Source organism: Crinia signifera, chromosome 9 (assembly GCF_055691185.1).
Source record: "Crinia signifera chromosome 9, ASM5569118v1, whole genome shotgun sequence".
In the NCBI taxonomy this organism is placed as follows: domain Eukaryota; kingdom Metazoa; phylum Chordata; class Amphibia; order Anura; family Myobatrachidae; genus Crinia; species Crinia signifera.
The window spans coordinates 39,892,422-39,917,010 of NC_139225.1; the positions used below are offsets into that span (position 1 = coordinate 39,892,422).

The following is a 24,589-nucleotide window of genomic DNA, read 5'->3' on the forward strand; positions in this document are numbered from 1 at the left end:
AATTATCAAGACAATCTCACAGATTATTGAATAGTATGTGTCCAGCATTACAGTTAAAGCTTAAAAATCGTTTTGAACCCTTTCAGGTCCATAGTCTAGTTAGGCTCAACAGCCCTAGTGCTTATAGCAGATTCAGTGGGGAGCCACTTTAAAATAAGAACATTAACATCGTTTAACGACAAATGTACACCATTTTTGAATAAGAAAAATAAAAAAAGTTAAACCAGACTGTTTGAATTGCAAAACAAAATTTGGACTGCAAAGGGTTAAGAAAAAAAGAAAAGAAAATAAATAGAAACACTGTAATATGGTGTACACACGGTAGATGTGCCTTAAGATCCTATCCACGATCTGATCAGATAGGAACGTGGATAGGATCTTAACCCCTTCACGACAATTGACGTATATATACGTCATGGCCGGGAAGTACTTCCCGACCGTTGACGTATATATACGTCATGGCTTAAAACTGTCACTGCGTCTAGAGACGCAGTGACAGAGGGACGATGTCTGCTGTCCCTGACAGCAGACATGTCCCTGCATGCCCAGGGGGGGCTGCGATGCCGCCCCCCCGTCGCCGATCGCTGTGATTGGCTGTTCAGTGTGAACAGCCATTCACAGCGTTTTCCTGTGTCACCGGCGAATAACGTTCGCCGGTGACACGGGATCGGAGGTGATTGGTGCTGTAAAGTACAGCACCAATCACCGCGGGGTGTAAGGGTGACACTGGTGTCACCCCACCTCACCCCGCCCGCCCCCAAAGGCCGTGATTGGTCCGTCGGACCGACGGACCAATCACAGCCGTGGAGGGGGGTTTAAACTAACGGTGACTGCACTGCAGACGCCATTCCGGTCTGGAAAAGCGTGCAGTGCGGTCACCGTGCCCCACCTGCCGCCTATACTGACCAGAACCCTTACCTGATCATTGATCATTGATATTGTGACATTTTGTGACATCCTGTGCTGCATCTTGTGCTGCATCTTGTGCTGCTGCGATTTATTAGATAGATAGAGAGTTAGAGAGAGTTAGAGAGAGAGAGATAGAGAGAGATAGAGAGAGATAGAGAGAGATAGAGAGGCCTAGTGCTATATTTTGTGCTGCTGCAGTGTGATAGAGCTATAGATAGAGAGAGATAGAGAGAGAGAGATAGAGAGAGAGATAGTGACAGATTGTGCTATATATTTTTTATATAACTGAAAGAGATAGAGAGAGATAGAGAGAGATAGAGAGGCCTAGTGCTATATTTTGTGCTGCTGCAGTGTGATAGAGCTATAGATAGATAGAGAGAGATAGAGAGAGAGAGATAGAGAGATAGTGACAGATTGTGCTATATATTTTTTATATAACTGCTGCAGTGTCATAGAGTGATAGATAGTGAGAGATAGAGAGAGATAGTGATTAGAGTGCTAAATTTTGTGTCGGCTGCCCCCGCCTTTTTGTGCTGATCACTATATCTGAGGTGATCAGCAACTTTTTGGGGGTACAGAGGTTTTTTTTTTTTATATATACCTGTCAGTACCACCAAAGGTTGTGCACCTGCTGCCCCTCACTGGTAATCAGTGTCGCATCACTGATCACCTTTTTTTATTTTTTGTGAGTGCTGTGGGGTCTTTTTTACATTTTTTTTTTACACACACTGTGATTTTGTGTGTGTCCTGTGGCCACTGTGCACTGATCAGTGACGTACATCACTGATCAGCTTTTTCGGCACAGGGTTGATCTATTTTTTTTTTTTTTTGATCAAATTCCTGTTGCCTTTGAGCGCTGTTCAGTGACGGACGTTACTGACCAACATCTGTGCTCAATTTTTGGCGCAGGACCTTTTTTTTTTTTTTTAACCCCTTCCATTTTTTTTTTTTTTAACCCCTTCCATTTTTTTTTTTTTTAACCCCTTCCATTTTTTTTTTTTTGAACCCTTCAATTTTTTTTTTTTTGTATTTTTTTTTTCTGCACTACATACACAATACACACTACATACCCCCTGGGTTGAAATAAAGTTTGTACCCCCCCCTACACTATACACGTGTTGAAACATTTCACTACCAGTAACACAAAAATATAAATGGCATCCCAAATGTCATCCCAAATGTCGTCCCAGTCATCCAGGAGAATGTATTCGGTGGAGGAGGCATATGCCATGCTTGCATCTGACTCTGACACAGCCAGTGAGGCAAGCGGGGAATTTGAAGGATTTGTCTTAAGCTCCTCTTCCTCCTCTGATGATGAGGGACCCCCTCAAAGACGCCCCCGTAGAGCAGCTGAGACCCCCCCCCCAATAATTGATCTCGTATGGACCCCACCACCAGACAATTTTGAGCCCCAGGTTCCTGAGTTTTTGGCCATCCCAGGAATCCAATTTGATTCAACAGGTCTCAGAGAAATTGACTTTTTCAAATTATTTTTCTCTGATGATTTTATAAATTTAATGGTGGACCAAACTAATTTATATGCCCAGCAGTTTATTGCTCAAAACCCCACGTCATCATTTGCTAGGTGGACCCCTGTAGATGCAGTAGAGATGATGACGTTTTGGGGTCTGGTGTTACATATGGGCATAGTAAAAAAGCCACAAATTAGGCAATATTGGAGTACAGATGTTCTGTACAGCACCCCATTTCACCGTATGGCCATGCCCCGGGCTCGTTTTGAGGCAATCCATAAATTTATACATTACACCGATAATGCACAGTGCCCACCCAGAGATGATCCCACCTTTGACAGGCTATTCAAAGTCAGGCCGGTCATTGATCATTTCAGTGCCAAATTTGCAGAGCTATACATCCCTGATAAATGTATTAGTATCGACGAGTCCCTTATACATTTTAAAGGAAGGGTTAAATTCCGCCAGTACCTTCCCAGTAAGAGGGCAAGGTATGGCATAAAAATGTATAAGCTGTGTGAAAGCACCACAGGGTACACCCACAAGTTTAGGGTATATGAAGGGAAGGATTCAAGAATTGAACCACCAGAATGCCCCCCCTCCCTCGTAGGTGTTAGTGGAAAAATTGTCTGGGATTTAATGCACCCCTTCCTGGATAAGGGTTATCACCTCTATGTGGATAACTTTTACACCAGCATCCCCCTGTTTAAGGCCCTTGGTTCAAGAGGTACAGCAGCTTGCGGTACTGTGCGCAAGAACCAAAGAGGCCTCCCCAAAACGCACATTGCCCAAGTAATGAGAAGGGGTGAAAGCAGGGGAATATGCACCGAAAATATGTTGTTGGTCAAATATAAGGACAAGAGGGATGTCCTTATACTGACAACAATTCATGGAGACAGTACCACCTCCATCCCTGTACGAGGTACCAGTACCCACACCTCCAAACCAAATTGTATCCTAGATTACAATAAGTACATGGGCGGAGTGGATCTTTCAGATCAGGTACTAAAGCCGTACAGTGCCCTGCGGAAAACAAATATCTGGTACAAGAAGCTGGCCGTGTATATCATCCAGATGGCACTGTATAACGCTTACGTGCTATTCCGTTCTACCGGCCAGAGGGGGACATTTATGCACTTTCAAGAGGAAGTCATAAAGAGCCTAACATTTGGGAATCAGCAGGCAGAGGGCCCCAGTACTTCTAGTACTGGCCCCCGTATTGTACCAGGGCAGCATTTTCCCAACGAAATCCCCTCCACTGCAAGAAAGGGCAGGACACAAAAAAGGTGCAAAGTTTGTTATAAAAAGGGAATAAGAAAGGAAACTATTTTCCACTGTGAAACTTGCCCCGACAAACCCGGCCTATGTATAAAGGAGTGCTTTAAAATATACCACACATCTATGGATTATTAGGTTCATCATTTCACCGTGCTTCGGGGGTCTTGCTAATGCCACATAGCACCCACCATTCATTCCACCAGAATCTGAGCTGCAAAATCCAAAAATCACTCCTTCCCTTCTGAGTCCTGCCATGCACCCAACTGGTATTTTTTGGTCACATGTGAGGCATTGCCGTACTCTGGAGAAATGGGGGCACAGATTTTGGGGTGCTTTGTCTCCTTCATTCCTTGTGAAAATGAAAAATTTTGAGCCAGAAGTACATTTTTGTGTAAAAAAATGTATTTTTTTCATTTTCACTGCCCAGTTGTACCAAAATTGATGAAACCCCTGGGGGTTTGAAATGTACACTATACCCCTAGATGAATTCCCTGAGGGGTGTAGTTTGCAAAATGGGGTGACTTGTGGGGGGGTTCCACTGTATTGGTAATGCAACATAGCACCCACCATTCATTCCACCAAAATCTTTGCTGCAAAATCCAAAAATCACTCCTTCCCTTCTGAGTCCTGCCATGCACCCAACTGGAATTTTTTGGTCACATGTGAGGCATTGCCGTACTCTGGAGAAATGGGGGCACAGATTTTGGGGTGCTTTGTCTCCTTCATTCCTTGTGAAAATGAAAAATTTTGAGCCAGAAGTACATTTTTGTGTAAAAAAATGTATTTTTTTCATTTTCACTGCCCAGTTGTACCAAAATTGATGAAACCCCTGGGGGTTTGAAATGTACACTATACCCCTAGATGAATTCCCTGAGGGGTGTAGTTTGCAAAATGGGGTGACTTGTGGGGGGGTTCCACTGTATTGGTAATGCAACATAGCACCCACCATTCATTCCACCAAAATCTGTGCTCCAAAATCCAAAAATCACTCCTTCCCTTCTGAGTCCTGCCATGCACCCAACTGGTATTTTTTGGTCACATGTGAGGCATTGCCGTACTCGGGAGAAATTGGGGCACAGATTTTGGGGTGCTTTGTCTCCTTCATTCCTTGTGAAAATGATAAATTTTGAGCCAGAACTGCATGTTTGTGTAAAAAAATGTAATTTTCCATTTTCACATCCCAGTTATACCAAAATTGGTGAAACCCCTGGGGGTTTGAAATGTACACTATACCCCTAGATGAATTCCCTGAGGGGTGTAGTTTGCAAAATGGGGTCACTTGTGGGGGGGTTCCACTGTATTGGTGCTTGGGGGGTCTTGCTAATGCGACATAGCACCCACCAAAATTCCACCAGAATCTGAGCTGCAAAATCCAAAAATCACTCCTTCCCTTCTAAGTCCTGCCATGCACCCAACTGGTATTTTTTGGTCACATGTAAGGCATTGCCGTACTCGGGAGAAATTGGGGCACAGATTTTGGGGTGCATTGTCTCCTTCATTCCTTGTGAAAATGAAAAATTTTGAGCCAGAACTGCATGTTTGTGTAAAAAAAATGTAATTTTCCATTTTCACATCCCAGTTGTACCAAAATTGGTGAAACCCCTGGGGGTTTGAAATGTACACTATACCCCTAGATGAATTCCCTGAGGGGTGTACTTTGCAAAATGGGGTGACTTGTGGGGGGGTTCCACTGTATTGGTGCTTGGGGGGTCTTGCTAATGCGACATAGCACCCACCAAAAAACCACCAGAATCTGAGCTGCAAAATCTAAAAATCACTCCTTCCCTTCTAAGTCCTGCCATGCACCCAACTGGTATTTTTTGGTCACATGTGAGGCATTGCCGTACTCTGGAGAAATTGGGGCACAGATTTTGGGGTGCATTGTCTCCTTCATTCCTTGTGAAAATGAAAAATTTTGAGCCAGAACTGCATGTTTGTGTAAAAAAATGTAATTTTCCATTTTCACATCCCAGTTGTACCAAAATTGGTGAAACCCCTGGGGGTTTGAAATGTACACTATACCCCTAGATGAATTCCCTGAGGGGTGTACTTTGCAAAATGGGGTGACTTGTGGGGGGGTTCCACTGTATTGGTGCTTTGGGAGTCTTGCTAATGCAACATAGCACCCACCATTCATTCCACCAAAATCTTTGCTGCAAAATCCAAAAATCACTCCTTCCCTTCTGAGTCCTGCCATGCACCCAACTGGTATTTTTTGGTCACATGTGAGGCATTGCCGTACTCGGGAGAAATTGGGGCACAGATTTTGGGGTGCATTGTCTCCTTCATTCCTTGTGAAAATGAAAAATTTTGAGCCAGAACTGCATGTTTGTGTAAAAAAATGTAATTTTCCATTTTCACATCCCAGTTGTACCAAAATTGGTGAAACCCCTGGGGGTTTGAAATGTACACTATACCCCTAGATGAATTCCCTGAGGGGTGTACTTTGCAAAATGGGGTGACTTGTGGGGGGGTTCCACTGTATTGGTGCTTGGGGGGTCTTGCTAATGCGACATAGCACCCACCAAAAAACCACCAGAATCTGAGCTGCAAAATCTAAAAATCACTCCTTCCCTTCTAAGTCCTGCCATGCACCCAACTGGTATTTTTTGGTCACATGTGAGGCATTGCCGTACTCTGGAGAAATTGGGGCACAGATTTTGGGGTGCATTGTCTCCTTCATTCCTTGTGAAAATGAAAAATTTTGAGCCAGAACTGCATGTTTGTGTAAAAAAATGTAATTTTCCATTTTCACATCCCAGTTGTACCAAAATTGGTGAAACCCCTGGGGGTTTGAAATGTACACTATACCCCTAGATGAATTCCCTGAGGGGTGTACTTTGCAAAATGGGGTGACTTGTGGGGGGGTTCCACTGTATTGGTGCTTTGGGAGTCTTGCTAATGCAACATAGCACCCACCATTCATTCCACCGAAATCTTTGCTGCAAAATCCAAAAATCACTCCTTCCCTTCTGAGTCCTGCCATGCACCCAACTGGTATTTTTTGGTCACATGTGAGGCATTGCCGTACTCGGGAGAAATTGGGGCACAGATTTTGGGGTGCTTTGTCTCCTTCATTCCTTGTGAAAATGAAAAATTTTGAGCCAGAACTGCATGTTTGTGTAAAAAAATGTAATTTTCCATTTTCACATCCCAGTTGTACCAAAATTGGTGAAACCCCTGGGGGTTTGAAATGTACACTATACCCCTAGATGAATTCCCTGAGGGGTGTACTTTGCAAAATGGGGTGACTTGTGGGGGGGTTCCACTGTATTGGTGCAACATAGCACCCACCATTCATTCCACCAAAATCTGTGCTGCAAAATCCAAAAATCACTCCTTCCCTTCTGAGTCCTGCCATGCACCCAACTGGTATTTTTTGGTCACATGTGAGGCATTGCCGTACTCGGGAGAAATTGGGGCACAGATTTTGGGGTGCTTTGTCTCCTTCATTCCTTGTGAAAATGAAAAATGTTGAGCCAGAACTGCATGTTTGTGTAAAAAAATGTAATTTTTCATTTTCACATCCCAGTTGTACCAAAATTGGTGAAACCCCTGGGGGTTTGAAATGTACACTATACCCCTAGATGAATTCCCTGAGGGGTGTAGATTGCAAAATGGGGTGACTTGTGGGGGAGGTTCCTAACTTTTAGCACTTATGGTGCCTAGAAACCTACATGGTGCCTAAAAAAAAATCTCATAAAAAGGAGGCTCCAAAATCAAGTAGGTGCTCCTTCTATTATGAAGCCTGTGGTTTGGTCAACGTGCACACTAGGGCCACATATAGGATATTTTTGAAAACAAAAGAATTGGGGGAATCAATTTTTAGTCACATTTCTCTAGTAAAATCTACTGTATTCGTTAGAAAAATGTATTAAAATTGAAACTCTGCAAAAAAAAAGAAATTTTGAAATTTCACCTACACTTTGTTTTAATTCCTGTGAAACACCTAAAGGGTTAACAAACTTCCAAAATGCTGTTTTGAATACTGTGAGGGGTGCAGTTTTTGAAATGGCATCATTTATGGGGGTGTCTCACATACAAGTCCCTCAAAGTCACATCAGAACTGAACTGGTCCCTAAAAAAATCAGTGTTTGAAATTTTCATGAAAATTTGAGAATTTGCTATTCATATTGTAAGCCTCCTAGTGTCCAAAAAAATTAAAAGGAAGTTGAAATAATGATGGAAACATAAAGTAGACATATGGTCTATGTTAGTTATTAACTATTTTGAGTGGTATGATTATTTGTCTCACAAGCAGAAAATTTAACATTTTGCAAATTGCAAAATTTTCCATTTTTTCACGATATTTTGGTATTTTTCACAAAAAAACACAGACTGTATCGACGAAAATTTACCACTAACTTGAAGTACAATGTGTCACGAGAAAACAATCTCAAAATCACTGGGATAAGTAAAAGCAAAAAAAAGTTATCCCCACTTAAGTGAGACATGTCAGATTTGAAAAAAAGGGCTCTGTCATGAAGGCACAAACTGGCTCTGTCATGAAGGGGTTAAGGCACATCCGATTTGCATCCTATCTTGACTATATAGTGCAGATCTGCACTATATAGACAAGGCAGCCAAGACTTTCTGGCTTCCGATACATGAACGCGCATCGGGATCGGATCGGGATTGCAAGGGTTAAAATCCGTTCCAGATCCGATGCCGATCCGATGTTGACTATATCGTCAACATCGGAAAGGAAATCGGACCGTGTGTACACAGCATAAGCAACAGCAATATATCAATATCACAATACACTTTTTAAAAGGTGATGTGTACACCATATCTAATTATCTGCCACCACGATCAGCCTTCTTTTACAAGATTACTTATATGAAACAGATGTAGGAAATAATTTTCTAAATTTACTTGGAAATGGTTTCCCATAATAAGACATTCCCTCCTGCGCCATCCCCCCCCCCCCCTCTCCCCCAAACAGAATCATCATGTAAAGGAATGAACCGATGTAAACTATAATCAATAGAACCTCCTCATTATACGCTTTGTGATAGATTACCTGCCATGGAACCAGTCTTGACAGACGTCACATTCGATCATAAAGCGTGTCACATCATAAGGTAGACGGCACAGGCAATATACCGGCACAGATGCCATCCTGGGTGTCCAGTCTGTTACTCCAAAGTCCAGATGGTAATAGGAAAAGATCACTTATTCTGCACTTGATAAGCAAAATAAATGTAGACCTGAAAATCCACACAACCGTCTATATCACCGCTGCCAGGTAGAGACAGCAAAGTGCTGATTTGAAGGGGATATCCTTTCCAAAACAGGTCGGGATTTCATTTACTCTCGATCCTAAAATCGCCATTGAAAACACGGGAAAGAGAAAAAAGAAATTACGTTACATACAGCCCATTTCCAACCCTAATCTGTAGAAAAGGGGGGGGGGGGAGGGGGGGGAGAGCCTTAAGGCATTACATGGATCTAGTAACATAGTGATTAAGGCTGAAAAAGATGTTAGTCCATCAAGTTCAACCTATCTGCTTTGTGACTTGCCCCTAATACTGCCAAACGGGGTCCCGACTGTTAAAATACCGACAGACGGGTTCCCGACGTCCACCGGCTATTCTCCCTCATGGGGGTCCACGACCCCCATGAGGGAGAATAGGTGGCGAGCGTAGTGAGCCACTGTGCCCGCAGCGTGGTGAGCACAGCAAGCCAGCAAGGGGCTTTGTTGCTCTAGCCATGCTGTCTGAGTCTGGCCAATCGGGATCCCGACTGTCGGAACCCTATACCACACCCATACACTCAGTGACCCATGTTTTTGCTAGATACACACTAGACTATTCCTGCAGCCTCCGATATAGTGAATCGTACAGAACATCGCTGGTGATATTGTCAGATTGAGCTGCATGTACAGACAAGGACGAGGGGGAACCACATTACTGAACAGCATCCGTGCGTATAGTTAACTATATAAACTGTACACACTGGATGATATATAGGCCATATCGACAACAGTATTGTCCATGTCATGGAGGATATAGTGCCCAGTATGTACCCAGCTTAAGAGTTGAAGAGGACACTCAGAGTGGAGACCAGGATGCAAGACTTTATTGAAGCATTCCAGGGTGGGATTTAAGGTGCCCATACAAAGGTCCGATATGGTGTGTTTTCATCCAATTCCGATGGATCAGACGATATATTGGATGGATACTGGCCAAATCGGAGGTGTTTGACGTTAGATCGGATCCGATGCCCATTCCCGTGTGCATCGGATCAGCACAAAAGATATTATTAGATTATGTACAGCACAAAAGATAAATGGGACCATTAGTGGCACGTTGCGAGTGCTTTTTAGCACCTGTGATGGGTTGCATCCAACTTCTCTTGGCAGCTCCCTGGGAGTCCTTTGCATAAGATTTATTGTACGTAAAAAAATGGCACATCAAGTGCTAAATTGGATGCAAGCCCTCCCGTGGAGCAGCTGGGGGAGGTATAGGTAAATCAGGCCTGACGTGTGCCTCAGACAAGTCAAACCTTTGTATAGGCACCTTTAAACTAGTTTGTTGTATGATCGGTAACAAAATGTTGCAAATATAATAACCATGCTTAAAATAAAATACTACAAAAGAAAAAAAATATATAAATAAAATAGCAGTCCATCATTAAGATTACCAGTTATTTATTTAGTACACATATTCCACAGCACTTTACAGAGAATAGATCACTATTCACATCAGTCCCTGGCCTGTGGAATTTACAATCTATATCCCCTAACACACGTACATGGTAGGCTTAATTTTGTGTGTAGACAGTTCATCTACCACTACATTTTTGGTTTGTGGGAGAAAACCGGAGTACCCAGAGGAAAACAACTGAAGCATGGGACCATGGTGGGAATCAAAACCCATAATCTCCACACAGTAATGCTGGGTACACAATATTTTAAAAAAACAATATGCATGACAATATCTTTAATTATGATATAATCGTGTATACTGCTCAGTGTGAACTGACTATATCGGTAATGGTGCGCACTCAGACGGACCTTTACCGATATGCACAATCGTCTGAACATGCTGTCCAATATGACTATATTGTCAGTGACAGAATGTTTACTGGGTGCCCTGAATGATATTGTTCAGTGTTAACCCACGGGTCAGTGCTGTGAGGCAGAAATGCTAACCCCATTATGCCGCCGAAGTACATTCTGTAGGAGAGTTTGATTATTTTATTTTTTTTGGGGGGGGGGGGGGTTGGAATTGGTGCTACACTTCGGGTATCTATGTCGCATCTGTTCACTTTACCAGCTGTCACGCACCACTAAGGTTGACCATTGGGGTTACAGTAGTGCCTACTCTAAACTTCCGACATGTGCGGCAGCAGATCACTATAAACTGAATGTGCCCCTAAGAGTGGTAAGGTACACTGAGGTCACAATTTGTTTGCATTCTGCCCATGAAGTAAATAACGGACTATGGGGATGATTCTGGTTGCCTCGCTAAGCCATCTAACATCACCTGCCAGGGGAGCGAGTTCCCACCCCGCTGCGTTCCATACATCCCCACCTCTTTGCAAAAGTATGTTTAGCATCTATTCGCAAATATGTCAGTCTTGACTGAACTGTATATTTGCGCCGTCTTGTGATGTCAGCTGCCACATTGGGTACAGCCAGTGTTTCCATGCAAATGCCCTGGCAACTGTGCAAGTCGCCGAAGGAGTCCGCACAGCAGCCCTGCACATACACAAATCTGCCTACGCAGAGCACAAACATCAGTCCCTGGTGTGAATATGCTGAGGACCAACAGATTAGAATGAAGGGCTATGTGTCATAATTACTATTTCATTGATATTTATAAAACCCTAATCTGGTGCAGTTAAAGGAAGATAAAATGTAACATAATAAAGTAAAATAATAATACCAAAGCACAATAGTGTGCACAGTACAGAACTACAGAGACCCCACATACTGCACATGTAAACACACAGAAATAAAATGGTTTATTATGGCAGCTACTCCTGTCACAACTTACGCTGCTGCCTATGGCCCCTGAAGTATTACACTGATCAATACAGAACCCATTCTTGGCACCATTCTGTTCCCTTCACTTTGCCACATGCGAAGCTGCCCACTGAGGTAGGGGATATGACTGCAGACCCAGAAGAACAATACTGGGCGCCTAATTCTGTGTGACTGTCCCGGCCGCGCGTTTTACCTGAGCCCCAGGCCTGGCTCCGGCACCTCCGAGCCGCAGAAGGAGCGGGCTCAGCGAAGTGACGGGGAAGCCGTCCCGGGAAACGTTATCACTGCAGACGGTCAGAGGGTACACAGAGTGCGAGGTAACCCGGACTCAGACCGCGGAAGCCGCGGCTTCGGTGGCGGAGGGGACTTAGGCCTTTGCGACGCCATTAGCTTGATAGCTCCTCCCAATGTCAACATCACAGCTCGGCGACATGTTCGGAGCAATAAAGTTGGTTGAAATTAATAGACGGCTCTCGGCGCCATTTTGGTGGTGTCACATGTTAGGTATGAGTTACCAAATACAGTAGGACTGCTTTTAAAAAAAAATATTATACTGTTTCTTTTGAAGAAGTCAGTGAAGTTTTGTTTTCTCCTTAGCTGCACGGCACGCAGCTCGGCATAGATATTCTAGATTTGGGGGGACGATGGAGTTATATCGTTTCTATGCTTTCTTTGTGCTTATCTAGAGCCCCTGTGCCTGCTAACACAAATCTTATATAGCCTGGTACCCTTACCCCCGCCCCACCCCAGGTCACAAACAATTTAATTTGCAATCCTGTATGAATATATATCTATATATAGATCAGCACCTAGGTCTGGCAATAGGTTTAAATAACTACTCCAACTGGAATCCGGTTGGATATTATGTTTAGACCCATTAAGTCCCATGGGTTAAACGCGACATTGGGTCTCATTAATTTCATCTAAGATAAAAGTGGTAGAGGCATATTTTCGAGTGTTAAAGCATTTGGAGAAGGTGCATATAGCTTTTGATACATACCCCCCAACATGACCCTCTCCAGGAGGGATACATTGCTCTGCTTCTGCACTTTCCTCTTAATGTATAATTGCTTTCACCTGTGTTGAAGCACCTTTCTTATCAATTAACCTGTTCAACACAGATGCATCCCTACTGCATGCACTAGGGATGCGATCCGATTTGTGCTGTTTAAGCACACAACGGATCCGATTAACGGACCGTGTATGGGGGGCATTAGAATGTATTAGTGGCTGGGATGGTATGCAACCGCTTACCATTTGCTTATCTTAGTTTTATTGCAAGTGGCGGGAGAGGGGCACTGGCTGGGTGGGGTCTCAATCAATTAACTTAGAAACAGCTTTTCAGTATTTATAGAGGATACCAGGCTGACCGTTGAAAGCTGACTTACTATTAGGCAGATTTTAAAGTAGGAAGATTTTTAAGTAGGGAGAAAACAGTTACATTGCTAAAGCCTGGAGTTAGCCTGGCCTTAAACTGGACATAAACTGCCAACCAACTTGGTATCAAAGTAACCATACTTGCCTACTTTTATCTTCACCTTTCCGGGAGAAGCCCGGAGAGGCAACACATCAGGGGGGCGGGAGCAAGGCTGACAGCACTTGGCCCCGCCCCCCATGACGAAAACCTCCGTGATTCGCGGGCCGAGAGGGAGGGGGCGTGGCTTAAATGACGCGAAATGCCGCGATCGCGTCATTTAAGCCCCGCCCCCTCCCCGCGTACCCGCGATTTCATGTAATTTTAACCAGCGGGCAAGGATGGAGCGGGGCAAATCCCAGAATGCGGGAGACTTGCCCACCTTCCCGGGGGGCCGGGAGAAGGACCCGATTTCCGGGAGGCTCCCGGCCATTCCGGGAGGGTAGGCAAGCCTGAAAGTAACACAGAAAGACATAAAACAACAGTAACTCAGAAAACCAAGGGACTGCTTTGAGTGAGTCTGTCTAACCCTCCCCTTTAGAATGTAAGCTCTCACGAGCAGGGCCCTCTCTCCTCATGTGCCTTTCTTAGAATATATAAACCACTGCCACCCTGATGATTGCTTCAGTGTCCTGTCCCCTGATGCAACTATCCATATTTACCATGTACTTGTACTAAACTGTCTTGTACTGTAATTCGGTATTTGTTTTTGCTCATAACTATGCTTTGTAAAGCGTTGCGGAATATGTGTGCGCTATATAAAAACCTGTTAATAAATAAATAATACAGGGTGCGTGCACCCACCGCGAACACTGTGTTCCCTGGGTACACGCACCCAACATAGCGGGCGGGAGACGTGGGGCACCGGGCAGTCCCATTACCATATGGGAATGCCTAGCGTTTCATGGAAGCTTGAGGCTGTGACACGATGCGGGAAGTGGGCAGCTGACATCACCGGTTGTCAGCTGCCTGCCCACTTCCCCCCGAGCATGCATGCATATGTAAGGTTGCTCATATGCATGCACGCACCACATCTTTCGATGGTCCCCCCTGGCCTGCGAATGGATGTTACTGTGTAACATCCATGCGCATGCCCTGCCTGCGAATCGCCCTTGCTAATAGGTGGCGGTAGCCAACCGTTTGCAAGGCGGGGTGTGGTGGACTCGCAAGGCTGCGAATTCGCAGCCTTGTGAATCAAACAGAATAACCCCTTTTGTTTTTTTATGTATTCATGCACTACTTACATGTACATTTTTTTTAGGTTCTTCATGCTTTTGTTCACTAAGTTTTCTTGAATTGTAGATTGAATACATGTATTTATTTACAGTGCTGCCATGGCAACGCAGCCGAGCATTCTGATGTTACGTCTGCCGGATGTGGACTTCCAGGACGGAGTTGAATGCTCGTTGCCGGGACGGCGTTGGATGCTCTGGGACTGAAATTGCTCATTGCCAAGGGGGACTAAAATAGCTATTTGCCAAGGGGGACTGCAGCCCGCTCCCCGGCCCGCTCAACTCCCCGCTGTGCACGGCTGGAACGCTAGCCAATAGGCGTTCGTAGTCCATGGTAGACTTGAATTGAAAATAGCGGTAGACAGCCAAGCACAGCGAGCGAGCTGGGGGGGGGGGGGGGTGGAGCAGAGCGAGGAAGCTGGCAGCAGAGTTTGTGGTGCATGGCTCCAGCGCCTTGAGATCTTTTGTCGCTCGGAGCTCGTGCTCCGCCAGCTCTGCCCTCGCTACGCCCCTGCAGACATCAAACTCATTCCGGAGCTGGTGGTGTCAATGCCCCGTCCTCTCCCTGGTGGCCCCCCTGGACAGAACACCCCCTAGATGAGACACCACAAGCTCTGGAATGCAGAGTTTGATGTCTGGTCCGGCATTTCGGAGTCAAGTCCGGGTTTGGTTTTTACCCATACCCCGGCCCATATTTACCACGTTGAGTGAAAACCACATAGGATTTGTTAAAGATGTTCAGGGACAAGATGATCCATTGGTTTTGTTTGAGTATAGTACATTTTAATTTTGGAGGGTATAATTGCTAAATATCAGTTAGCGTAATACTTGTATTGTAACAAGAATGTGAATTGATGTGGAGTTTATGTGTACTCTCCAGTTCTCAGATTTGATGCCTCAGTCTAATAGTTTTAAAGAGTACGGTTCTGGTCATCCTAAAACGGTTAATTCAACAGAACCTCCTGGATATATATGTAGTAAGGTATTTTATAAACAATGGTTTTTTTTTATAGCGTTTTTGCATTTATATATGTTTATACATATTTCTTCACGTTTTTTGTTTCACACATTATGGACCTTATTCAGGTCCGTTCGCAGCTAGTATGCATTGGGAATGATGGGAAAGAACATTCTGTTCGCTAGGTGCACGCACCCAACATAGCGGGCGGGAGGCGCCGGGCAACCGCATTACCTTATGGGAACACCCAGTGTTTAATGGATGCATGCAGGTGTAGCGTGAATGCGAGGAGGGGCAGCTGACATCACCGGTTGTCAGCTGCCCGCCCACTTCACCTCAGAGCAACCTTACATATGCATGCACGCACCACATCTTTCAATGGTCGGCAAGACCCCCTGTTACTGTGTAACATCCATTCACATGCGTGTGAATCGCCCTTTGAAATGGGTGGCGGTAGCCAACCATTTGCAAGGTGGAGTTTGGTGGACTCGCAAGGCTGCGATTTCGCAGCCTTGCGAATCAACCAGAATAACCCCCTTTTTATGTATTCATGCACTACTTACCTGTACATTTTTTCAGGTTCTTCATGCTTTTGTTCACTAATGCTGGGTACACACCAGCACGATGCAGCTCATGAGCAGGTCATAAAAAGATCATACGACCCACTCACGATCTGGTGGAGCCGACGACCCGTTCAGAAACGGCATCTGATGTGATCGCGATCCGATTGTGACCCGCTCCCACTTCAATGGTCGTTTCTCAGATCCTACCTGCTGCAGGTAGGATCTCAGAAAAGACCTAACGACCCGATGGGCTGCGCATCGGATCGGGATCACATCAGAACGGCTATGAAATGGCCCAAAACATGGCCAATTTCCATACAATCGATCCAGATTGTATCTAAATTGGCTCATTTTAGGCCAAATGGTCCTGGTCTGTACCCCACATTAGTTATGTTGAATTGTAGTGAATACATGTATGTATTTACAGTGCTGCTATGGCAACGCAGCCGAGCATGCTGATGTTACGTCTGCCGGATGTGGACTTCTGGGACGGCGTTGGATGCGGTGGGGGTGCAGGCAGCGCGGGCACGGCAGGACACACAGGGTAAGACACTATTTAAGTTATTACTGTTTGTATCAGTGTATCCTGATGAAGGGGAAACTCTCCAGAAACGTTGATATTTTGACAACACAATTTGATTGCTTTATTCTAATAGTCTCGAGTGACAGAACTGTATATATAGTATAGGTACTTGTTTCCTAGAACGGCCACACCGATGTTGATCGGGTCGGTCGCATCGATCGCATCGCATGCGACCAAATCGCATGCGATGCGACCGACGCGATGGTCCCGATTTTTACATTGATTCAATGTAAAAGTCTCCCCAGACCCCAATTTTAACCCCCTCAACGGCACCCCATGATTGACGCCAACCCGAAGCGTGGCGAGCGTTGCGAGCCCGCGAGGGGCGGCGGTACGCGTCCTCCGACCTTTTCATACCCCTACTATCCACGTCGGCGTGGAGTTGAGAATATAAAGTGTGGCGAGCGCAGCGAGCCACCGAGCCCGAAGCGTGGCGAGCGGACGCGTATAACTTCACAGGTATCCTATAGATTGTAAGCTTGCAGCAGGGCCCTCTAACCTCCAAGTCTGTCTGTTGTTACCCAGTTTGTTTTATCACTGTCTACGTAAAGCGCAACGGAATCTGCTGCGCTATATATGAAACTGCAAATAAATAAATAAAATACGCGTCCGCACACCACGCTTTGGGCTCGGTGGCTCGCCACACTTTATATTCTCAGCTCCACGCCGACGTGGATAGTAGGGGTATGACAAGGTCAGAGGACGCGTACCGCCGCCGCTCGCCACACTTCGGGTTGGCGTCAATCGTGGGGTGACGTTCACGATTGAACCATTTTTTTCCCCATTACAATGTTACAAATATTTTAACATTGAACCCTATGGCAAAACCGACCGATTTTGCTTTTGCTGGCAAAATGGACCTGATTTCAAAGGAAATCGGGTCCATCGGGGGTAATCGTGTACCTTAAGTTAAGGTACACGATTACCCCCGATGGTGGCCGTTCTAGGAAACAAGTACCACAGTATATATATAATATGCTGTGATCATTTTTACTTTCACTTTGAGCTGTGACAGTTTTCAGCCCACAAACTCTCCACCCCACCCCTAGTCCCTATATGCTACTACCTCCAATATCTGTCTTCATTGATCCTTCTTTCTGGGGGGAATTTACTAAGGTGGGAGTTCTATTTCAGATGGGATGTTGCTATGGGCAACTAAATACATAGGGTGATTCAAAAATCACAGTACACCCTTTCCAACTGTGCAGGAAATTGGAAAACTGAATACTCCAGTAAGGTATGGGTGATGGGGTATGTACGGAACATATCTGGCTGGGGTATTCAGTTTTCCCATTCCCTGCACAGTTTTTGAAACAAAAGGGTGTACTGCAACGTTTGAATCAACCTGTACTTTATATTTATTTAGCAACTTGTAAAAAATAATAGATAGAATACGATTGGTTGCCATAGCAACATGCTATCTGAAATAGAACTCCCAGCGAGGAGTGCATATATACATGCACATATAGTAGCCATAGATGAGAAGAATGGGTGTGAACCTAAGAAGCCGGTATGACCTCAAGATATACTCCCCATATTTTATAAGAATTAGACAAACCTTTTTCAATATCTAGTAAAGCAGTTTATCAAAGTATTGAATCAAGAGCAATTGTTGAGTGACCATGCTTAACTTGGAAATCCACTTCTGTAGCACTGCTTTTCTAACAATAGTGATCAGAGGGGTCTTATGAGAGGAGGAGGATACCCGTGTGCCGTCTCCTCTGGCTGGGCCCACTTCTGTAGCACTGCTTTCCTAGCAATAGTGATCAGGGTCGTCTTATGAGATGAGGAGGCCCGTGTGCCGCCTCCTCTGGCCGGGCCCCCTTCTGTAGCACTGTTTTCATAACAATAGTGAACTGTGTAATATTTGGCCCAATGTATGATATTCTAAATGGAATAATTTTAGGAGTCTGCATCAGGATTTTGACAAGATCATAAAAATGACATGTAAAATGTAAACTTACAACAATAGTAGATAAGGCACACTTTTTCTTCAAACTAATTGGTTTTGACAGGTCCACGCCCCTTTTATACAGGTTGTCCACGCCCCCATTTATACAACTTGATATCAAACTTGATACGATCGTATCGCGTTTGATATCAAAGTAGTATAAAATTAATATTAAACAGTATTAAAATATAATTGGTTTGAGACTGTAACTTCATACACTGATATTGACTATGTGAAATAACACATATATAAAGCTCGCTTAATGTTATCTTAACCAGCTGGAAGAATTTCTAAACATAATGCTAAAAAAGGTAGATCTTGTTTTATATCAAATTTGATTTGTGTAGGATGTCTCGCAACGCCGATCATCAAAACATATAACGTATATAATTATAACGTATTAAAGCCGGGTAATTGGTATCGATCATAGATCTTTCACGGCGAATAATACAGACATATCATTACCAACTATAATAACACTTACCTTAGAACGATCCAAAAAGCACTACAACGAAGTGCCTGACCAAGCGTGTATCAAAAAATAAAAAATAAAAAGTTATACTCCACACGATAACTTCCACACCAGCTAAGGTCCATCTTGCTTTTAAAATGAAATATCAGAGATAACAAAGAGGTCTGGGTATACATCTGTTATGCATTTAAAGATACAGGAGCCAGTCAGTCTGGGCCTGACATGTTGTAGGCATTTAAATTTAAAGACACACAGCGTGAGAAGTATAGTGTTACTTTTAGAAAGACATCAGATATGACGGATGATTGTAATTTTCAAAAGTAATTTTAAACACCGGATTCCATAGTCTTTGAAGACGGTGATATTTACGTATGACGCAATTAGCGTAGACAGCACAGCAGGGTTGGTAACAATTATATTCATTAGAAAGCTCATACCTCTGAAAAAAACATTTTCACACGACTAGCAGATTAATTAGTTTAGACAGTACAAAGAAAGGCCATGAAATCTTTGCAACAGAGCATGAGTGGCATCTAGTGGCCATGTATTGCAGTTGCAAGCAAGTTCCAGACGGAGCTAGAGACTACAGAATTAACTTATATATATATATATACAGTATATATATATATATATATATATATATATATACAGTATATATATATATATATATGTGTGTAATGTGATGGTATCATTATATTATGTGATGAATAAAATATGGATAATATGTTATATTATTTAAATCAGATATATATATATATATATATATCTCAATCAAATTACACAGGGGTGGTGGATAAGGTATATATTTTAAATTAAAAAGCATACACATGTATATATAGGTCTTATGTATGCTGTTGATGTTGAAACATAACTGTCATTTATTTAATAATAAGGATAAGGATTTTATACATCACATTTTGGTTTTATTTTATCAAGCAATATATTCTGAAAACAGCTGTGTTTTGGGTGATATGCTATATTATTTAAATCAAATTGGATAATATGCTATATTATTTAAATCAGATATATATATATATATATATATATATATATATATATATATTTCTCAATCAAATTACACAGGTGTGGGTATAAGGTATATATTTTAAATTAAAAAGCATACAGATGTATATATAGGTCTTATGTATGCTGTTGATGTTGAAACATATCTGTCATTTATTTAATAATAAGGATAAGGATTTTATACATCACATTTTGGTTTTATTTTATCAAGCAATATATTCTGAAAACAGCTGTGTTTTGGGTAATATGCTATATTATTTAAATCAAATATATATATATATATTTGTTATGCCTGTCTATAACTTTGGAACACAACTCATGAATATTCAAATGAAACAAATGCAACACAGATGTGCTAACTGACTGCTGAGTATATATATATATGTTCTCCATGAGGAACCAGTCCACACATTTTGAAGGCAGAGAACTTGAAACTTTTGTCCACACACTGTTCAGAGAATACTTGAAGATTTTGTTCCAGAAATATTCAGAGGATACTTGAAGATTTTGTTCCAGAAAGGGGGTGAGTCTATTTTAATTTTCTAAATAAATATATATATATATATGTATATATATATATACAATATTTCTAAATAGCATAGTTTTAATATTTTATAATATACATAGCAAAATGTTTTATTTAGTGGTAGGGTGGGGGTTTTTAAATATAGTTTGTTGCTGCATGCAGTGTATTGTAATGTATTGGGAGTACATACAGGCATACTGGCTGCTTGTTGTTAAACATTTATTTAGGAAAGAAAAATATTGAGCCTATGGTACTTTAACTGTCCATTTGTATGTGCAGTGATTAGTGTATTGTGGTCTGTACATTATACATATTGCTTTTAAAAATACAGTATATTGTGTTATTACAATTTACAGTTCGTTAATGTTAGTCATCGCAGATTACGGTATTACGGCTTTGATATTTATAAATAGCTTCATTTTAATATTGTATCATTGTATTATACATAATGATTTTAAAATAATGAGCTAGTTATCACATTTATATGTGTTGTCTGCGGACTACGCATGTGATATGATGGGGGTGCTGCTGTAGCTTTGTTGGATCCCCTGTAATAAATTTACATAGATGAGGTTTTTTGTGAGAGCGTTAATTGATATGATGGGGGTGTTGCTGTAGCTTTGTTGGATCACCTGTAATTAATTTTTATTGAATGCTCTATAGAATACAATGTCAGTAGATGTGGTTTTTTGGTATTACGGCTTTGATATTTATAAATAGCTTCATTTTAATATTGTATCATTGTATTATACATAATGATTTTAAAATAATGAGCTAGTTATCACATTTATATGTGTTGTCTGCGGACTACGCATGTGATATGATGGGGGTGCTGCTGTAGCTTTGTTGGATCCCCTGTAATAAATTTACATAGATGAGTTTTTTTGTGAGAGCGTTAATAGTTTTATGTGATTTTGTGCACGCAAATTTCGTTATGTTTGCTTATAGTTATCTTTTATTATCAACAGTGATTGTTGTAGAAATTGACTTTGAACTTAAGCTATCAACAAAACATCAACATGCAGGTGTGTATATGATATTTACAATAGTTTAACAATATCTTATTGTATTGTTATTTCAACTTATTATTATTTATTACAGAGAAAGGAATACAAAACCATTAATGCAAATAAAATAAGTCTCAGAGATTTTCAAGAGTTACCCAGCTTCCAACAGCCGTCAAATGAGCAGACAAATACATGTAAGTTTACAGATCAAAGACACATTGTTGTTGCTAGGGCATGATTTGTTAAGGCACAGGGGGCTATTGACGGTGGTTATAAATGTTACTCTGTTGGTGTTAATTATTATTACCAGGCTCAGTTGTGTTAGTCACAGGTTCTGTTAAGACAAGCGCCCTATTGGTATTAATGTTACACGTGTTGATTGTATTTTTCGTTCTACAAAATTGTTGTGTTAATTTTTATTTTATTTTTTATGTATATATTATTTTTTATTAAATTGTTAATCCCATAAATCAGTTTCAGATGTCACAAATGACGCATCTGAAGTTGGATCATATGGTTCGGATTTCACAGTCGGTCCGGATCTGACGACATTCGAAAACCCATACGCAGCATACTCTGATTTGTCCGAATCGCAAAAATGTAGGTGGTCATAAGCCGTCAAAAAATGTGATGTATGTTAAAAAATGTGATATATTATTATTTCCAAAAATATGTCTCTCTCTCTCTCTCTCTCTCTCACGCTATCTCGCGCGAACTCTCACGTTCTCACTCATATATATATATATATATATCCTGTTATATTCATTTTTATACCGCCTGTGATATTAATGTGTTATTTGTTCTCTGTTAGTATCGCCGATTATGTCGAAATCTGATGCAGAACACATAATGGATGATCTCTGGAATTTACCATCGGCAAAACACTATAAACAGCTATACCAGACCCCGGCTATACAAGGTGAATTTTGACGATTGGCTAGCGGTGTTTTTATAATGTGTTTTTGTGTTTAATGTTGCATATCGCCGCAAAATCATGAATAGTGTCCACAGGAGTTGTTGTTATCATGACTTAAATGACGTTTTTTTTTTTTTTTTTTCTCAAGTCAGCGAATGTGTCGTTAATTGATAATATATGTATTACAGATGACATAGCTAGCCGGTATGAACCTACGGTACCTAGGGCCGATACGTGTGAAGCGGGACCATCCGGATACAGAGAACCGACATCGGGTGTTGGATCAAACGCCAAACAACCCAACAGCTCATTGGCTAAAGGAGCAAAAAGACCCCAGATCAGCGATCAAGCTTTCTGGTCATTGTTTAAAGGAACCATGCCGGCGCAAACCTTTGACAAATACCCGTGTATGTTTATTTATTTGGTTTCTTATATAGCACAACATTTACCATTGTTTTTTACAAATGGAAACCACAGGTATTAAACAGCCTGTGTAGACGTAAGCCGACAAGGAAGGTGGGGGTTGGGAGGTGATCCTGAAGTTGTTATAAAGCGACTGTCTTTGTGGCCGCGTATGTGTAACTAAAACGGTGTGATTTTTATTACAGTAGGAACCACGCCGATGGAAAGATCTGGCAAATATTCAGGTGTGTAATGTAATGTTTATTTATTTAGTTTCTTATATAGGACCGCGTTCATCATTGTTCTTTACAAATGGAAACCACAGGTGTTAAACAGACTGTGTAGATGCAAACCGACATGGATGGGGTGGGTGTTTTGGGAGGCGGGTCTGAAGGTTTTATAAAGCGGTTGTCTTAGTGTCCGCGAATGTGTAACTAAAACGTTGTTATTTTTTATTTACAGCGGATCCGCGACGATTCGCAAAAATGATAGCCGCGGCTGGGGTTGCTCAACCACTCAATGCTGAAATGGATGGGGGTGAATCAGCTAAAACGGTGATCGACCCACAACGTCAAGAAAATGTATCAAGGGCCGAGATCATGGCCACCGAGCGCGACGATTTCAAGCCAAGCAAGCGGAGAATTACAAAAAGTCGAGCCGGTCAAGAAAACAAGGCCGATTTATCAGACCTTAAAAGAAAATTGAAATATTCGGAAGGTAGACCCGTGAGAAAAAGAATTGCATTACAAACAGTGCCAACCGTGAGTAATGTGGATTACCCGCACGCATTTACAACACCTGCAACACCTACTGAATCCGACATTGACATTGCCGGTAATACAAAGACTGTGAAGACTCGTAAAACTTTACGACTGTCAAGAGAGATATACACGCCGCTGACGGATGATGATGTCATCGTGATTTCAGACACGCAGGAACATCATACTGCAGAAACGCAAAGCGTAGTCAGTAACACGCCTGCAGATACCTTATCCGCTAATGATGAGGACTTAAATGGGCAAACATTTTTTATCACCCCTAGTGAAGAGTCAGTCTCAGATACACCACAGAATGATGATGAGTCTGTAACATCTGTAGCCGGAATCCCTGATAAAGTAATGGGTGATGATTACACAAAACTACCCAGTGTTTTTACCACGGTCGGCGAGGCAACCGCATCGGGCGGTGCGGATGCCCCGCCGACCGTGGTATCGACAGACATAGTTGATGGGGGTCAGAATGTGGAACAATTAGGACAAGATGCGGAAATACAATACTACGCTGTCATGGGGAGGATGCGTGAGCATATAGGGTACATGCGTAGAAATGTCAATACCATGTTGAACCGTATAAAAGATGAGCTTTATGGTTCAAAAAAGAAGCCAGAGATCATTAAAGAACTTGTAGAAATGTACATGAATGTAACATCAAATCATATAGCAGAGACCGTGAGGACTAGGGATTTTATTAAAGCGAACATGTATCATTTTGCCGAGATAATTGAAACGGATCCGTGACTAGGCATGGTGGGTTATGGTTTGAAACGTAATTTACATGTGTGTAAAAAAGCCCCAAGAATTAAAGCAAATGTACCGTGCAAAATCTCACACTTATTTCGCCGTTCGAAAATAAAACAGGCTTTAAAATGCATATACAGGCTGAGAAAGCGTAAACAACACAGGGTGCGAGGCACACCCCCAACCCCGGGTGCACAGGCTGACAAATCGCCGGACCAACCATCACCGGGTGACGTTGCGTCACCTGACAATGTTGAACACCCCGCAACGCCCAGTCATAATGACATAGATGGGAGAGCGCCACCCGGTGATGGTGAAGGTCGGCGAGATGTGTACTTAGAAGGGTTAACAGGTATGAGCGACACCATCCTAA

At 42.5% G+C, this 24,589-nt stretch overlaps 2 protein-coding genes across 7 annotated transcripts in view; one reads left to right on the forward strand and one right to left on the reverse strand.

Moving 5' to 3' along the window:
• The window catches only part of PHF8 (PHD finger protein 8), a 50,625-nt gene extending 38,537 nt beyond the window's left edge, over positions 1-12,088 (reverse strand). For 4 of the 5 annotated variants that reach the window (XM_083158942.1, XM_083158940.1, XM_083158941.1 and 1 more), the window contains exons 1-2: positions 11,846-12,088; positions 8,683-8,981 (exon numbers count right to left, since the gene is read on the reverse strand). In XM_083158942.1, coding sequence (XP_083015068.1) covers positions 8,683-8,780 — 98 coding nt within the window. In that variant the 5' untranslated portion in view covers positions 8,781-8,981; positions 11,846-12,088. Of the gene's footprint in view, positions 1-8,682; positions 8,982-11,662; positions 11,816-11,845 lie in introns of those variants that run through there. The other variant, XM_083158939.1, reaches the window with a different exon arrangement.
• A 3,327-nt stretch (positions 12,089-15,415) lies between these two features.
• LOC146035466 (uncharacterized) lies at positions 15,416-24,589 on the forward strand. 2 transcript variants are annotated; one of them, XM_083158943.1, is made up of 9 exons: positions 15,416-16,363; positions 20,245-20,371; positions 21,343-21,399; positions 21,476-21,575; positions 21,856-21,981; positions 22,193-22,300; positions 22,486-22,704; positions 22,906-22,944; positions 23,162-24,589. In XM_083158943.1, exons 3-9 carry the CDS (start codon positions 21,394-21,396, stop codon positions 24,214-24,216), a joined length of 1,653 nt encoding a protein of 550 aa, XP_083015069.1. In that variant the 5' UTR covers positions 15,416-16,363; positions 20,245-20,371; positions 21,343-21,393; the 3' UTR covers positions 24,217-24,589. The 2 variants fall into 2 exon arrangements, with proteins under 2 accessions (XP_083015069.1, XP_083015070.1); XM_083158944.1 differs by lacking the exon at positions 15,416-16,363 and having other exon boundaries at positions 20,010-20,371.